Raw genomic sequence first — 17,926 nt, 5'->3', positions numbered from 1 at the left:
GAAGCCAGAAACTCCAAACTAAAGTCCAGAAACTCTCTCTCTCTTTCTCTCTTCCTTCCAGCCTGCTGTTGCAGTCCAACGGAGGGCAATTAATAATTTCTGGAGAACTAGGAGACCTGATATACATCGCAGTGAACCGTTGGAAGGGATGTTTAAACTCAACGACTCTAGCTACATAACCACTAAAATTATTCTCCTCACTATTTTTAGATAGGTGCAAACATAAAAGTGACTGAAACCTTGACTCTGCCCGAGCGAAACCTGATTAGCGTAATATGTGGGTGACATTGAAAGCTCTGAATGCATTCTTTGAACTACATTCCTTTTTGAAACACAAAACAGAAACCAAAATGCACAGGAACAAAGAAAGGACAAAATGACTTCCAATTCTCCTCTTATCACTGGTGCTAGTTTGATAGTTCACAGCCATAAACTGGTTTCCTGATATTTATTCATACAATAACATGATATATATTACCTGATCTCTACTCATGTGGCTCTTGTTGTGGAGTTGTTGGTGACTCGGGTGCTATGGTAAAATGCAGTCCTCTCCGTTGTCCAGACTGAAGTATGAATGCCACTTCAGTTGCTGCTAAGGCAGCAGCTTCCTGATCGAAGTAAACAACAGATCAGATGCAAATTTAAAGAGAAAAAGAAAGAAGCATATTCAAGTAAAATATAACTATCCTGCATCAATATGAATATTAAGGATATGGAGGCATATAAACTTGAAGAACTTTGGAAGAAAAAGTTCTCAAGACTTCGGCACTGTCACACCATATCACATGTGTGTGAATTATGGATGCAGGGGAAGAACTTTGGCACAGAGTGTAGTGCTTTTATGACACCTTAGCATTGTTACAGCATATCACATGCATGTACACACACACACACACACAGACAGACAACGAGAAAGAGGTTCGCCTTAGCGCAAATCAAATGATGCACCATGCAAATTAAAAATCCAAACTATCCATAATATTTTGAAGCATTTATAATACTTAAAAGCCAAAAACAAAGTGGTTTGGGCATGTCACACATATGCATCAAATGACACATACAGAGTTTTAACATCAAGATGCCAAGCTTTGAGTTGATCTGAAGTCTAGAAGTTTTCAAACTTGCTGAATTTTGGTCCGTAAATAGGTTAGGATGCATTCATAATGATCAACAAATTGAACTCTCAAGTCGCATTGGAAAGGATTCATCTCATAACACAATGTTCCTCCTTTAATTCATTTCTTTCCTTGTTTGTTATATTTTTGTTGAATAACTGAATTAGCACTTGCTCTGTCCAATGTAAATGAACTATCAAGAGGCATGAGAAAGTAGTATCCTCAACAGGAACTGTAGAGAAAACTGAGGGAAACATGCCCAAACTGTAAACTTAGCAAAGATGACTAATGAAGAAGGGCTCACAAAAGCACATCTAGAACTGTGGAGGTAAACTTAGCATATTGTTATGTTGTTATGGAGAAACCATCTCTATTTCATGTTCTTGTTGCTTCATATTCATTGATTTGCATATAGATTTCATGCACCAAGTAAAATTGTGCATAGGATACATTCAGTGTGATTCCACATGAAAATTTACAGGTTATCTTGGAAAGGTTATAAAAGGATATCCAGATACACAAGACTTGAGAAATTTAAATCCATAACAATCTTCATGAATTTAGGCTGCTGTTCTTTATTTGTAAGCTGGGCATCAATAACACAGACATATGCGGACAGAAAATGGAATTTGGGAACACAAATGAGGAAGGCTAGTTATCACATCTCTATGCTAAAGAAACAACCTTAGGGTCTATCTGCATGTCTAGATTGCTTAAAAGCAGGCGCATTTTCGATATCAGAAACATCAACAATGGTAAGGCCATTTTTTGCATTTCACATTTCAAGAGCCCACAACTGCAGAAGAATATGTTGATCTGACGTGAATAGAGAACTACTTTTTAACCAAAAGAACAATTCTTCTCATTCGTGACTAGAAAATGTTATTCTCCTCTGCAAATTGGTGGTTCGGAAAGGTAGATCGTCTATAAGGAAAAAATAAAACATATATCCAACAGGATGTAGTCATGATAAAACTGTATATTTTCTTCTTTCAGATTGACAATTTGAGTCAAATATTTCCGAAGTGCACATCCCAGTGGAAAAGGAGCAAGAGAAAAAAATAAAGCAAAGAGGAACTCCTGGTGATCAAAAGGTGAAAGATATCATCCTTCCAAGTTTAGGCATTATAGATAAAGTAGGAAAAAGTATTTCATGTAGGAAATACCATTATCATACATGCTAACAAATAATTATTGTTCAGAGTAACTAAAAGAAGGCCCATATAATGATTTTCAAATCAATCGATTCATAAAGAATAATATTACTTGAGAATGATAAACTTTCACTGTGATATTACAAGCATTATGATACCAATGTGATATTGTAGAATTCATGGAAGACATTACATTTGTCCTTTCCAGAAGGTGTTATCAGGATGAAGCAAATGAAGCTGAACGAAATACTAACATCAAGGCTTCTCAAGTCCGGTACAATAATATCTAACAGGCAAAGACTGAATCATCTGATATCTAAATTTTAGCCAAAAAAATTGAAATAAATACTGGCTAGTTATCTACTGCACTCCCACACTACTGGCAATGGCAACCAGGAAAAAAACTTTGCTCAAGCTAACACTTTGTCAGAGAAAGGATACAGCAGTAGCAGTACCCAGGCACATCTTCCTGTTTTCTAAGTCTATTAAATAATCAACTTAATAAAGACATTTACTGAATTCATAATGTAAAAACAGAATGTAATAAAGCCATGTACTAAATTACAAAAACAGGTTACTCTGAAAGCATATATAGATAACTTTACTTCCTAAACTAAGAACCCCACTGGGAAAAAAAAAAAGAAGAAAAAAAATAGAAAAAAGTTTAGAACCTCTATGAACAGCAACTTATTTATACTGCTCGAATAGCAGCAAAGGAAAGGTAAATATTTAAGTTTCATAGTTTCTATTTTACAATTGGTATTCTACCTGTCTCTGCCTTCGACGCTGCAGAATACTTATAGCCCATGCCATGATATAGCATGGCAACAGAAACCCAGCAGCACGCAGCACAAAAAGCTGTTACCCATGAAAAAAAAAATTGTTAGACACAGGCTGAAGGCTAAACCATTGAAGAAAATTATAAAAGAAAACATATAATGGTCTCATTTACAGAAAATATGGTGGAAGCATCATCCTCTCCATCACCATTTGTGAAGGTAAGTGCATGCCTCAACAGCAGAAGAGCCATTAACTGGGAGAGGGGAGAAAAAACCAGCAAAGATTAGAATCCTGAAAGTTCAGTCTTTAAATCAAAAGGTCTGATCCAAATTTAGAAAGAAAAAACATTACCAGCAACTATCCACAAAGTACAGTTCAAACAAGTTGCCTTATATAATCAAGTGAACACCTGAAGAAATATACTAGAACTCACTGGTTAGCTGGTGAAGAAAAGCCCAACTTCTTACTTATCCCTCCAAAAGTGAAAAATGCATATATTCCTGAAAACTCTGAAACCTACAAATTTTGGCCCTTAAAATCTAATATTCGCGCATACACCTCTACGATCACATCACATCCATTGAACAAAAGTAACATCACCAAATTATGTTACTCTACCATTTATTTCAGAAACTTTAACATGTAGACTCTTCAAAGATTGCTTAATGCTATTTGTCGAAAAATGAAAAATACAAGGATAATGTGGGCAAGGAATTTTGAAAATGTAAGTCAGGTAGGCAAAATAGTTTATGGACAAATCAAGTGACCATTTAACCAGCCAAGGTAAGCTTAACACAAGGAAAGTTAAGGCAACATGAAATATGCAACATTAAGGGCCTGCTTGGGAAGGATAGGATTGGCCCAAATCCTATAGGATTTGACAATCTCGGGGATAAAAATCCTATTTTATATCCTAACTACTGTTTGACTAGATTAATCATGGGATTAAAAACCTATTGGAAGCGATAAATCCCATTGGAAAAAAATAATCACCTCCCCGGATCTTTTTTGTTTTCCAGAGATCGTCGCGGTCCCCTCCTCGTTCCTCTCACGTTCTCTTCCAAACATCACGTTCTCTTCTCCTTTTCTATCGTTCCTCTCACGCGCACCCTCTCCCTCCTCCTTCCACTCCTCCGCCCTCTCACTGCCTTCTCCCACACTGCCCATATCTTGCTGCTCTCCTCCTTGCCGCCGCCGCCGTGCTCTTCTATTGTGCCTGCCTTTGGTGGCCTTTCTGACCCCATCGCCGCCGCGGCAACTCCAGCCGACACAATCCCCTGAAGGCCAACAATTCGATGTCCCGTTTCAGACCAAGAAGGCCCTCTACTCTCTTCTATGTTAGATCTCCTATAAACTTTGCTCATCAATTGTTTGATCTTATGCTAAAGTGAAGATGGTAAACATTAACTATAATGGTTCCTATGATAAAGATTCTAATGGGGTTCGCACCAGCAACAATAATGGTTTAATTCCTGACTTTTCTGTGGGTAATTTGGTTTATACTCACCATCTGGCAGAAATGGATTTTCTCTTTTGGAGATTAGCCTTTTGCCATGGTTGTATAGCTGCATCATCCATTCTACAACTCCTCACAATCTGCTGCTTAGTTGTCCCGCTAATCCTTTCTAAATTTCTATGGTATGCTTACCGATGCATTATACTACTGACTGTATTCCTAAGCCCCTACACTTTTAAGATGTTTCATGTGTCTTCTGCTTTGGGCTTTAAGTTGCCAAGAAATTCATGCTATTTTCTCTTGAAGATAGTATATCCTTGTTGCTACTTTTCTATTGGCCCATATGATGATTCAATTTTTACATGAATTAGTGCGCAGAGACTCAACAAGAGCAATGGCTCTTTACCTATAGCCAAAGAATTCATTAGCTTGAGTTTATTTAATATGTTGTTGCTCAGTTTAAAGTTCCCAAATGATGTTTCAAGCTTTAAAGATTCTGATGGGAAATGCTCCATGGTATTAAACAGCCCATGCTGGCCTATACTTCCAATTTGGAGCTTGGTTCCACTGATTATCTTACTCTATCATTGTGATGTCTCATCTTTTATAGGGCACCATGCTTATATGACATGCTTATAATTGTTGCTTGCATTATGAGAAAGTACACTATTCTCAATGCTTTCATACATAAATCTTACATGTAATTTCTATATTGCTCTTTGTCTTGCTTCAACAACATCCTAAATACAGGCTTCTAATATGTACTGAAGAGGTTTACTATCATATTAGTTTTCTTCTGTTTACTATCATGGTTTCTCTCTTTTTAAAGGAATTGGGAAGAGGAAGGAGGGAGGGGGGGAAAAATCATAATTTGCCATCCACACATAGGATGGGATTATTTACATGAGATTTTTTTTTTCAATAGGATTTTTTTGTATAATCCTATAGGATTAAATTCTATATCATATCATGATTTTTATCCTAGGTTTAAAAATCCTAGATATCCAAACAGACCCTAAGGGTTCTGGAGGAGCATATATGCACTTTCAATTTGTTTTTGAAGCAAAAATGAACAAATAATTGATTTTTGGGTATATATATAAAGAAGTCCCAATAATCAACCAAAAATTTTAAGTCCACAAAAGAAAATTAAATCATAGTTTGTTTCATGTAATGTTCCACTGCCTCCCATTGGAAACTATATCCTTTCATTGTTCATCTTCTAATATTACAGCAAAAACTCCATTCTTTGTTTTTCTGATAGCACAAACTCCTTTAAGCCCCTATCCTCAAAGCCTATGAAGCCCTCGCAGCTGCTTATCCTTGAGTACAATCCATACCTCAACAAAATAACAGTTTTGAATTTTGAAATATTCTATTAAGATTTCATGTTCGCTCTTTCATGATATACCTGAGTTTTTGTTCCCAGTTTACTCATTCAGCACTTCCAAAATAGTCCCAACTTTCATTTCAAAACAAAAAGGAAAATCTTTAAGATCTGATTCTTTGTCAAAAAGGAAGCTAACAAAAACTTGAATACCCATCAAATAAGCAGCCTAACAACCAAATCAAACTATATCAGGATTAGCAACTTCATGTAATAGTAGTCATCCTTTCTCTCCCCTACAATAAGGTTGGCAAATGAGCAAGCTGTTAGTGAGTTAGCTTGAGTTTGCCAGGCTCAATTGCTTAAGAAACAAGCCAAAGCAGAGCTAGGCTCAAGCTCAGCTCGAATTAGCGCAATAAACTAATATAAATAGCTATTATTATACATACAAGCATAAGTTTAAAATATAATCAGGGTTATCAATCTAAAATATATAAACAACATCCTCAAATGATTTTAAGTTCTCACTAGGTCTCTCAAACAAGCTATCCGCAAATATCTCATGCTCGGCTCAAATATAAAACAAGCCAAGCTAGACACCTAATTCAGCTGATGTTTGGCTTGTTTCCACCCTATGAGCACAATCCTTTTACATCTCACCTACAACCATGGAGGCAAAGCATGAAAAGAGAGAGAAGAAGGTGAAATAGATACAGGAGACAGCTTTGGAGGAAGAAGATTGAATTCTCTTACAAATGTTGACACATTCTCTCTATGATTGAGAGATTAAACCAGATTTATTTACAAAAAATAATAAGATTCAATGCTTTGATGTAGGAGGGGCTTAACAAAAAAAAACTTTAGATACATTGTCCTGATTATATTTCTAGCATGTCTCCATGGATTTGTCTATTTGGGATAAGTTTCTAAGTGTTTTCTTTAATTCAAGATCTGGCCCAATGATTTCTGCAAAATTTTGAAACTTATTTCATCATAAAAACTTGAAAAAAATAGTGCATCATAACTGAGTTTGGATATTACATGATCATCTCAAGTAAGAAATTTAAAATATTACATGTACGCTGTGTCACTGTTGCAAAAACACAAAAAAAAGGACTAGCATCATTAAAGGACTTAAGAGTCATGAATATTCTTGCTTTTTAATATGTGCACATGGTTCATTGACATGAAAAAAAATGACAGGTGCAATTGGAGCTAAAGTTATATTATTGCTCCAACAAAAAGTATTTACTTTTTAATAAATTTAGTATCCTTTGATATACATATAAATTATTTTGTTGAGTCCGAAGGATAAAGGATGAATTGAACCCTTGCTAACAGAAGTCCACATGGTTGCAATTTCCAAATCAACCAAAGAACCAAAACAAGCAAACCTCAAAGCAGAGATTGGATTTGCTATTGTTCTCGATTTGGAAAACCTACTTAGATTTATTTGGGTTAAGTAACCAAATCTAAGCTAACCCAGACTAATCTTATAGTATATTAAATAGTATGTAGCATAGTTTTCAAAACCGTCACACACCAGATGGTTCAAGGCGTGCCGAATTGGACCGGCGGGGAACCAGGATGATTCCGGCCGAATTTTCAAAAATAATCTGAATCGGTCTGTTCGGTATGGTTTCGGGCCGAACTGCCCGATTCGGTACGATTCAGTCCGGTTCGGTCCGATTTGTCTTTTTCTTTCTGGCTGATTGTGGGACTTTTTTTTTATTTTTTTATTGTCGGTACGGTACGGTACCATACCGTACTGACCGGCAACCGGCACGGGATCCGATACCAGTATTTAAAATCTTGGTATGTAGTGTTATCAAAGGAGCTTTGGATACTCGCACAGGCTCTTAGGGTGCCTAAGTGCTATGGCAAGGCAAGGAAACCTTGAGCGCCTTGATAGTCCCCAGACAAGGCAAGTTTACTAATGTGAGCATCTAGGGCAAAGTGAAATACATTCCACCACATGCCCGTCCAATGTCCAGCAGTATTCTTCCTATCCCTTATTTGCCCATTCTTTTAATATTAATTAGCTTTACTTTGAGTGCCATTTTGGTCAATTAGAGTCCTTATAAATAAATGGCTACCATAGGATTTTCAGTTGTGTACTTTTTTGTGTTTTCTTTAGAAACATCAAACATGTTCTGAGAAGTGCTTTTTGACTATCATGTTTGAATTTTGAAGCTACTAATTAAAGGATCTCCACTAGTTTAGTTGTGCCATCTTTTTTAAAAAAATATGGGAAGTGGTGTTTTGATGGGATGCTTTGAAAAGTGTGAAACACTATATTTAATATACAAGACAATTATGCTTTCTTGACTTGAAACTTGAATAATTGATTTTATAATGCTTGTATTGTTTTTCAGATATATATAGTATTTATTCATAATAAATTTATTGAACATTTTTTAACTGAACAAATTGCTTCTTTAGGCAAGCACCTATTCAGCACCTAGAACCTCGGGCAATATGGGGTCCCTATTGCCATAAGGATGCCTCTTGCTTTTGACAACTTTAATCATACATTAAAGGTTGCTTGAAATAACATATTATGTGGTCCTAATTAGGAATGCTTGGCAAATGAAAATCCATAAAACCACCCCCAAATAGTTGGTATATCGATGGAAGGTTATGATTATATATAATGCCATATATGGTACTACACTTATGATCAAAAAATACTGTACCATCCGAACTACTGAATTCAAGGCATACCAAGCTGTATCAGGGGCGGAACAACACGATTTCACCCCTTGTTTAAAAAACCAACAAGGGAGAGGGAGAAGAATGAGAGAAAAAAAGGAAAGAGCGAAATACAGGGGGGGAGAGAGAGGGAGGGTAGGGGGAGAGAGGGGGGGCTTTCCAGCCCCCATCTCCTCCGATGCACGACAACAAAGGCATCGGCTCTTTTTTTTATTTCTTTTTTAAAGTGAAGTTGGCAAAAAGTGAAGTTGCCTTAGTTGCTGATTTCACTTTTTTTTTAAAAAAAAAATCAAAAAAAAAAGGGCCAAAGCCCTTGTTCTCATGCACCGAAGAAGATGTAGGCTCGAAAGCCCCCCCCTCTTGGCCTATCTCACTCTCCCTCTCCCTCCCTTCGTCCCTTCCTCTCCCTCTCCCTACCTCCCTCTCTCTTTTTCTCCCTTTCCTTCTCCCTCTCCCCCTCCCTTGCCAGCTTAGTTGTGTCGGCATGGGCCTAGAATGGAACAGCACGGTTCCATACCATACCGCCAGGCAACTAATATGAGTTCCGGTACTAGCACAATAAACCTTGCTTATAGTTGGTGTTAATTTTTTACTCCGTTGAATAGAATATTACATTTGTTCCTGTAAAATGTTACATCTAAGAAATTATAGTTTATTTCTTTGGATTTTGTTGATATGTGATGTCATCGAATAGATTATTTGTGGGTATTTTCATTTTCTAGAGTTGGTAAGCCTCATTACAGCCTATAATACAAAGGTCCATGGAATTAACAGTAATCAAATACATAAGGTCCATGGAGATCTGAAGCTAGCTAGCTAGCCCTTTAGAAAGATATGTGAAGAATGAAAGTCCTAGAGGGAGTAAGCAATGTTCCAGAGGTCTATCAAGTAGGGATGCTTAAGCAATGATGTTCCCTAAATCCAAACTATGAATTGTTGTTGACTCCATGTCCAACCAAATTTATGTATCACCAAGTGATGAAATTGCAATAGATATCCCCCTCCATGCAGTTGTCAACTCCACTATGTGTACAGAGGAGGTACATAGAGGAATAGCACTTGCTAGTATAGGCAGCCTACAATGATGTCAAAATATGTCCTGCACTAGAAGATAAGGGGTGGACCAATTTATTTAAGTTTGATACAATCCAATCGAGGCTGGGGTGGGGGGGTTGGGCATGTTCCCGTAGATGATGAACCTTGGGATGATGGAAGAACAAAGGATCGATGTCTTAGTTCTGTCATGGCAATGTTGGCATATGGGAGAAGTGAGGCTACAATGGTGCAAAAGCTCAAAGGTAGGTAGCCATTCCCATGCTAATTTCCAAAGTAAGCAAATAGAACACCAATGAGCCTTAAGATGCCATATCCATGATATCCCCATCCAGCCTTGGAGTTTGGATATTCTTGCAGATCTCTTGCGCAGTAATGAAGGTTTATTTTTGGGTTTGTTCCTGATTCATACCTAATCAAACCATGTCCCATCCTACCTACCAATAATCTCAGACCTTCTCTCTTAAACATAAATTCCCATCTAAAAGCTCTCTCTGACACAAAACACATATCAGAGACTGGAGCGCACATCTCTCCCTTTTTCCATATTTATCTTTCTACAATCTTGCTCACCTACCATCCCTTCATCACCTTGATCCATGGGGTTTGAAAATGGATACAACAATATCCGATCCGATCCATTTCTACATCAACATACATGGATATAATTTTTTAGCATTTGACTAATGTCTATATCCATCAACGAAAAGGCGGATTCAAATATTAACTATCATGACAGTATCCAAATCGATTTTTAGCCCTATCTAGTCAAATATAATTCTTATAAACTCACGTAGGCAATAAGTGATCATATTCACAAGATTTAACTTTATTTATAATATCTCTTATTACTAGGTTGCATTCTTGAACTAGTCAACCAACTCTTGACCTAAATTTTGTAGCTCAAAAAGATTATTACATCTAATATTAGTGTAAAATAATTAAGTGGGTCCACTAAAAAGAATAAATGTTTGTCCGATTAATTGCTTTTTTTTAACAAAATAATCAAGGGAAGTCAACATACTTGTTTTGGATTAACAACATATAAAATGAAATAGTATTCGACCATGTTTATCTTATTCTATTTTATAACAAAAAATTGCACTTGTATTGTTAATATCTGCTTCAAGGTTTTCTGTACCAGTACCGATGGCCAGATCGGCCGGCCAGCGGTACGATACGGCACGCCTTCGTTCCGTTTCGAACCGAGGTGAACCGACGAAAGAAACCGAGAAAGAAAAAGAGAGAAAGAGAGAGAAAGAGAGAGAGAGGGAAGGAGAGAGAAAGAGAGGGAGGGGAATCTGCCGGAGGCCCTCCGGCGGACAGCCGTGGCCGTCGGGCAGCGGAACGGCTTCCCGCGGCTCCGCGCGGGGAACAGGGGCGATCCGCCCCTGTTTCTCAATTTTTTTTAAAAAAATTTTTTTCAAAATGAAGTCGGCAAGTGGTTTGCCGACTTAATTAAGTGAAGTCGGCAAACCACTTGCCGACGTCGTTTTGAAAAAACTTTTTTAAAAAAAAATCCGAGAAACAGGGGCGATCCGCCCCTGTTCCCCGCGCGGAGCCGCGGGAGGCCGTTCCGCCGCCCGACGGCCATGGCTACTCACCGGAGGGCCTCCGGCGGATCCCCTTCCTTCTTTTTCTTCCTTCCTCCCTCTCTCTCTATTTCTCTCTCTTCCTCTCTTTTTCTTCCCGACAACGGTGTGTACCATTTTGCATGCCGGAACCGTCTCGGTTCCCCATCAGGACGACTCGGCACGCCCCATACCGGACCGAACGGCTCGGCACGCCCCATACCGGGCGGTTCGGCCCGGTATGGCAAATCCTGATCTGCTTTCTGTCCAAATCCAATCAGAATAAATATAGATACAAAATCTAGATCCAATAAAGATCCATATATGTATTCCTATTCACCAAATAAAAGTGGATATGTATAATCAAATAGGGAAATAATAATACCCTATCCATTTTCACTCTTATTTGTCTGCCTAATTATTTGTCTTTTACTCATCTTCAATTTCACCTTACTCACCTCTTAAATACCTTCTCCTAATGTCTCTTTTGAATTACATTTTAATCACAATTAATTAATTATTAATTCTCTTTGTCCAAATCAACATACTTTTGCCAAATAAAACCCCTCTCATGCACATACTATGTTGTTTTATACAACAGCCAACATCGCACTCTCCCCCTATATATTTTCATTTTTTTAGTACTTCAAAGCAATAATGTTCTATTGATGTGATTTTTATATTTGTTAGTGTCCTATCTTATTTATTTTGTCCTATTCTTTTCAAATTTAGTTGTTGTTTTAATTTATAGGTTGGCACCCAACCATGACCAGTAGAACACAAAATACTATCCTAGCATTGCCTTGCTTTCTTGATAAATTGAAGTCAACGCTCATCTGAAACACCCATATCTATTAAAATCTCCATGGAGCCTCCATTTGTATGGACAATGAGTCCCGTATGTCAGGACCACTGCAATTCCCATTTTTTAAATAGCCTTCCTTCATTAAATACACATCACACTATTCACTCTATAATAGAAGAATATATAAACTAACATAGGGCGTATTTATCAATTCTACCATAAACAACTTATATTGATGGGATTAAGGTTTTAAATCCCATGAGATGGGATTGTCTTGCTTTTACATGGAATGGGATGCATCGTTGTCCCACCCCATTCCAACATTTGGAATACGGGATGTCTCAAGACGTGCTAATTGGGATGCTGGACCAATGGGGGGACACTCCTATCCCGACACATGGAATGATACCCTATCCCAATGTCCGGTGAGATGTCCTATTGGGACAAATCCTTGGATGGGATCATGTCAATCCATCAAATGCTTATTGTCTGCATAGACCTCGTGAAAGCATGCGCCATAATCTACTTCAAGGATTCAAATCTTAAAGATCGTACCATATTGATGGTTGGCCGGTACACCAAAATCCTCGAAATGGGGTTAATATGCCTCAACATGCCTTGGTAGAAATAAGCAAAAAAATATTAAAAGCATATTGAGCAATATGAGGAGCAATATATCTCGATACAAGGGAGACACACCTCCATGCAAAAGATACAACATGATAGTTATATAGTACGTACAGGCCTAGTCCACCCAATACCAATGCATTGTTATACACAAGTTGGTAGGGGGCTAGTAGGCATGACATTTCAACCCTTAATCTATTTCAATCAAGTTTTTTAATTCCTACTATCTCGAGCATCTCGGCATGAACCTGATACTAGAGATGAATTGAGATATTGATTTATCCCAGCCATGTTTAGAAGCCAAAGATTTAAAAAAAGAATGATAGATCCATATTTTATGGCAATATTAGGCATGTCCAAAGCCCATGATGACAAGAAAGTTTCCAATATTATTAAAAAATGATTATCTTTCCCTAAAACTCCTTCCTTTCTTTTTACTCCTCCCTTCCCTTTCTTCTGAACCAATATGGAATGTCCACCACCAACCAACCATCAAAGACATGCATTCTTCCATCATCCCTCATCCTTCCCCTTACCTTTTATTCAACCTTAGACCTTGATCATAGAGCCTCTTATCATTCTTAAGTTCCAATCTAATACTACTCAATCATATGGATCGCTTTGTCACAGCCTTTCGTTGTCATCGCTCATGGCATACACCACATGATATATTTCACTTCCTCAAACGGCATTACAAACAATGATTCAGATCTTGTGGATAGGGCTGTCTTATTTTTTTCTGTGGAACAAGATGCTTGCCGCTCAACACTTGGGACAAGGGATGCCCCAGGATGCTGAGAAGATGGCACGAAGGTCATGTCCTACTGCTTATTAGGTTGATGCCTCATCCCAACATCCCGTAGGATGTCCCACCAGGAGTTGAATCGCTGATTATAGACAATGGCCAGTGGATCAACAAATCTCATTACCAAATCAACGAATCTATTCGTTGGATCACCAAATGTCCACCATTTATACTTCTTATTGATGGATTCGCATCTTCCTCTATCGCTCTATTCTCATAGCTTTACATCCATCTCCAACCATCTTTGGAAATTAATTAACTACTCTAACAATAACTTTTATAAATTGGCTGATATTTCAGCTCATATGATTGAAATTATGATGGCCAATACTTTATAATATTGTATTTATAAGTGCTTGATGCAATATATACTGATATCTTGGCTAAGGTATTGGCCAATCTGAATCCTTTGAGTTCAATTAGTTTCACATAAGAAGAGCTTTGACCTTGGGCTTCATGTAATTTAGTGGAAAGTGGTGGAGATTAAAACAAGGACATGAGAATTTTCAATTTCAAAATCATTCTCAAACTTATTTAAAAAGAAAAACTATCTTGCCTAAATTAACTGTGTTGCCATTTTATTTGGTGAACAAGACTGAAAAAGACAAACATGAGAATCTTTCTAATACGTTAGCATGGTTGTGTCTATAAATTACATAAGAAAATGAACCTTTCAGATAGCATGTATCCACATATACAGCAAATTGTTCTAATAAATGTATAATTTAAAAATAAAAATTAGAAAATCAAAATTAATTGTATGGAAGACTTCTTATAAAAAAATAAACAAATAAAAGAATATCAGTTGGATCTCTTAAAAACTATCTTCCATGTAAATCATATCTTAGACCAAAACAAAAGCATCATTTGTATTTCTAGGGCATCATGAGGCTCACAATCAGAGCAGAAGAACGGCAAAATGCAGCACCACTGGCATTTGTAGCAGCATATTCATCATACTCAGCTTCAAGAAAATGGCGTTGTGCTGCTGCCATCGCAAGGAGACGAGGATCACGCAGATCCAAGGGGGTTCCTGTAATAGTCCAACCTCCACTACAAATCAAGTAAAAAAATCATCACATTGAACTAAATAATGCAAAAGTAAACACATACTGATAAATATTAAGGGCATTAGATGCAGTGCCAGTTCAGTGTCCAAAGGCAAAAAATAAATATGCAGTATTTCTTCTTTTTATCATTTATACAATTCTGCAAGAAATACATGTACCACTTGCCTGATATCAATGGTGGTCTCATCAGGGTTAGCTGGAGGAGGTGCAGTGTACCCAGGCTTGTATTGCTTCAAATCATGTAAAATGTTATACAATAAAACATTCAGTCTGAAAAAAAAAAAAATTGTAACCTAACTCATTCAGCAGATAGAAAACTTAACATAATAGATGCATCATTAAAGTATATAAGTAATTATGACACCAAAAGCAATAAAGCATTAATAATAATAATTACATAACATGTTGGGATTCACAACACTGAATTCTGTGATCAACTTCCTTACTGGCTGACACTAGATGGAGAGCCTAATGTGACATTGAAACAAATAAGAGATCTAATTCCCAAGTTTAAGGGGCAGAGAGTATGTATTCTAACAGAAGTTGAAACAAAATCCATGTATTTACTACGTAATTATATAAAGAATTGCAACTCACCTCATGGCAGATCTCACAAGTTATATCTCCCTTCTCATTGCACCAACGCTGCACACATGCTCTATGAGCATACTGTGCATGGCAAAAGAAAAGCAAAGTAAGATTCAATAAGTAGAAAATTTGTATTTAAACAGAATGTAAATAAACATCATGATAAGAAGGCAGAAACTAGAAACTATTTCCAAAAATATGATCATCTTTAGGACAAAAACAACTGATATTTTGCATGTATAAACTGGCACATACTATCAGCCAGATTCTAACTGACATCAGATTGTAGTTAATGACAGATTGCCTGGTTCTTGGAAAAGCATTATCCTTCGATAAATCTACTACTCACAGTGATAATTTCCCATTAAGCACTTACTTGAGTTCAAAAGTAAACTTCCCTGATGGTAAGAAACAAGAATTTTCCTGACAGATATTAGCGGGCAGCCTAGTGCGATGCTGCAAATAATATGTCAAATGTGTAATCATGTAGCTATTGCTGGGCCGTACAAATGAAGACAGAAAACAGCTCTATGTAGTGGAAAGTGTTCATATGGTGTTTGTTAGCCACTGCAAGAATGGAAGCAAAGACACCTTAAAAACTTGTTTGAGAACTAAGAAGCATAACATGGGATCTAGTACAAAGGAACATTCTAATGCAAACATTACAATGGCTGCTGAATAATCCCACCTATCCTACATCAGAGAAAAAAATATATATCATAGCTCAAAATCTTAGAGGAAGTAGATGCAAAGAATCCAACCACTGGTCATATCTAAGTGATAAAATCACATCCTTGATATTAGAAAAAGGGATGTTTGAATCTCAATCACCTCGATGATTCAACCTAGAAAATGATCAGTTTTCAAAAGCAGAAAATCCACGAAACAGCAATGACCAAGATGACACCAACTTACAGTTATGCCACAAAATGAGAGCACAGATGCTAACATCGTGTTGGATATACTTCACCAGATGAAACTGGCCTATCAACCAATTAATGCACCAAGACCAAATGACTTTCAAAATAATACCACAATACTGCATTCCTGCATTATAATGACTGAGCTAGAAAATCCAAGAAATTGAACAAGTATCTATTGGAAGCATGATTTTCAGGGAAGTTACCACTTTTATGAACTTCACTAGCACCAGCCAATATACTGTTAAAGTAAAAGAGAAAGAAACAAAGCTTTTTTCTCTTTTAATAAATATTTAAAAAAAAAAAAACAACAACAACAACAACCTTCAGACTTCCACTGCATGCACATGGTATCTCCAGGTTTTTAACATTGTCCTCCTCCTGGCAAATGCGACACTCCACCATCTGAATGAGTGGCTCCTCTTCCTCAGAACCCGAGTACTCCTTCTTCCCCTCATCGCCAACAGAAGCTACCACAGAAGAGGAAGCAACAGATGGAAGTGAACCATGCACAGCTTTTCCAGAAGACTTTGAAGCCTTCATTGCTTGTAAAGATTCAACAGCCTCAGGCTTCACAAGCCGGTCAACATCCAACACCAGATGGTCTCCCATTGCCACTTCTCTCACCAGAATATCTATAACAAATAACAGGAAAGATCACTCCTTTTCTATGTAGAACACTAGAATCGCTCCGTTACACATTCCTGCATGAATAACAAAGGCCTATATCTCCACAAAGATAAAGAATTCCCTTGAAGAACTAAAGAAATCCACAGATGGAGAAGAAGGCCACCTCAAAAAAAAGCCAATTTTCGCCGAGAGAAACCCTAAAGCACAAGCATTTAAATAAATAAACCTAGAAATCTGATTCAACACAAGAAAATCCTAAATGAAAACATCATAAGACATAAAACCAAAATCACCTTCACGAACGAAGAATCGAAGAGCCAACAACCAGAAACCCTACAAAGATCTAAATGCACGAAGAAAACCGTAGAAATGACCGATCGCAAATAAAAACCATACCGAATCAAAGGATTTCTCGAGCACAATCCATCGCTACAAACGATTCCATTCTCACATAAAAGAATTTAGAAGAAAACGGAGCATCAAACTAGAGGAGAAACGGAAATCGTCATACCTCGGAAGCTCTCGATGAGAGAGAGCCCCCTCGCCTGGCTCGCTCCGAAACAAAGAGAAAAAGAACGGAAGACTTCTGTTTATATAGCCCAGGTAACGCCGTTAGTGGCTGGGTCCGGCGGGCCCTCCAGTTCCGTAACGTTCACTTGACGGTGAGAGGGACTTTAATGGAAGACAATTTAACGGACGTCAGACGTCGTCGACGTGTTCACGTTCGAACCGGCCTCGCGTGGCTTGTTCACAATTCGACGGCTGGAACCTAAATAAATTAAATTACTATTTTACCCTTCAACTTTTATTTTTCTCTCGTAGGCCACGGACCGTTGCGAAGAGGTTTTCTGAGAGCTTTGTTGTCGTTATTAATTTAAAGTTGCGAGGGTATTTTGGCAACTAACGAAAAGGTCGCGCTCGATAACGCGGGAAAGGCGTCCTTCGAGTTCATAGCTTGACAGGTGTGCATTACATTTCGATCTCCACATTGTACGTTTCTTCTACCAGTTCATGACACTTGCAAAATTTTGCCACTTAGACAGATAAGATTCCTTTATTTAACTTAAAATAAATTTTTATCTTTATTTAAAACTAGAAAAAAATTAATGAACAAGCATTTGGGAATGCTGTCATTTTAACACATGCTATCCTCAAGAGTAGTGTGGAACTAAAAGATGGAGCAGTAATTGACCGGTATTTATATCTTTCCACCTCTTCATTGTATTTTTCTACTAATTCTTGACGCTCGCTAGAATTTAAAACTAGGACAGCTTTGACCTTTTATTTTATTTATAAAAAAATAAATTTTAAAA

General features: G+C 37.4%; 1 protein-coding gene across 2 annotated transcripts; it reads right to left on the bottom strand.

Annotated features, from left to right (window-relative positions):
* Positions 1 to 370: 370 nt before the first annotated feature.
* Positions 371 to 17,158, bottom strand: LOC105041733 (uncharacterized). 2 transcript variants are annotated; one of them, XM_010918743.3, is made up of 8 exons: positions 17,125 to 17,158; positions 16,308 to 16,618; positions 15,073 to 15,144; positions 14,641 to 14,705; positions 14,302 to 14,458; positions 3,222 to 3,302; positions 3,038 to 3,127; positions 371 to 608 (listed from the first exon to the last, which is right to left on the bottom strand). In XM_010918743.3, exons 2-8 carry the CDS (start codon positions 16,593 to 16,595, stop codon positions 486 to 488), a joined length of 876 nt encoding a protein of 291 aa, XP_010917045.1. In that variant the 5' UTR covers positions 16,596 to 16,618; positions 17,125 to 17,158; the 3' UTR covers positions 371 to 485. The 2 variants fall into 2 exon arrangements, with proteins under 2 accessions (XP_010917045.1, XP_073110142.1); XM_073254041.1 differs by having other exon boundaries at positions 16,308 to 16,687; positions 17,125 to 17,146.
* Positions 17,159 to 17,926: the final 768 nt, after the last annotated feature.

The sequence above is a fragment of the Elaeis guineensis genome, chromosome 3 (genome assembly GCF_000442705.2).
Source record: "Elaeis guineensis isolate ETL-2024a chromosome 3, EG11, whole genome shotgun sequence".
Taxonomy (NCBI): Eukaryota; Viridiplantae; Streptophyta; class Magnoliopsida; order Arecales; family Arecaceae; genus Elaeis; species Elaeis guineensis.
This window is presented reverse-complemented; position numbering and strand designations above follow the sequence as displayed.

What these genes read in the sequence shown, in the direction of transcription:
- LOC105041733 (XM_010918743.3), bottom strand. Translation starts at nt 16,595, where the DNA reads ATGGGAGACCATCTGGTGTTGGATGTTGACCGGCTTGTGAAGCCTGAG. An exon ending in CTTGTGAGATCTGCCATGAG is followed by an intron (nt 14,706 to 15,072) that starts GTGAGTTGCAAT and finishes CATGATTTGAAG; the next exon opens with CAATACAAGCCTGGGTACAC. An exon ending in GAGACCACCATTGATATCAG is followed by an intron (nt 14,459 to 14,640) that starts GCAAGTGGTACA and finishes CTTGATTTGTAG; the next exon opens with TGGAGGTTGGACTATTACAG.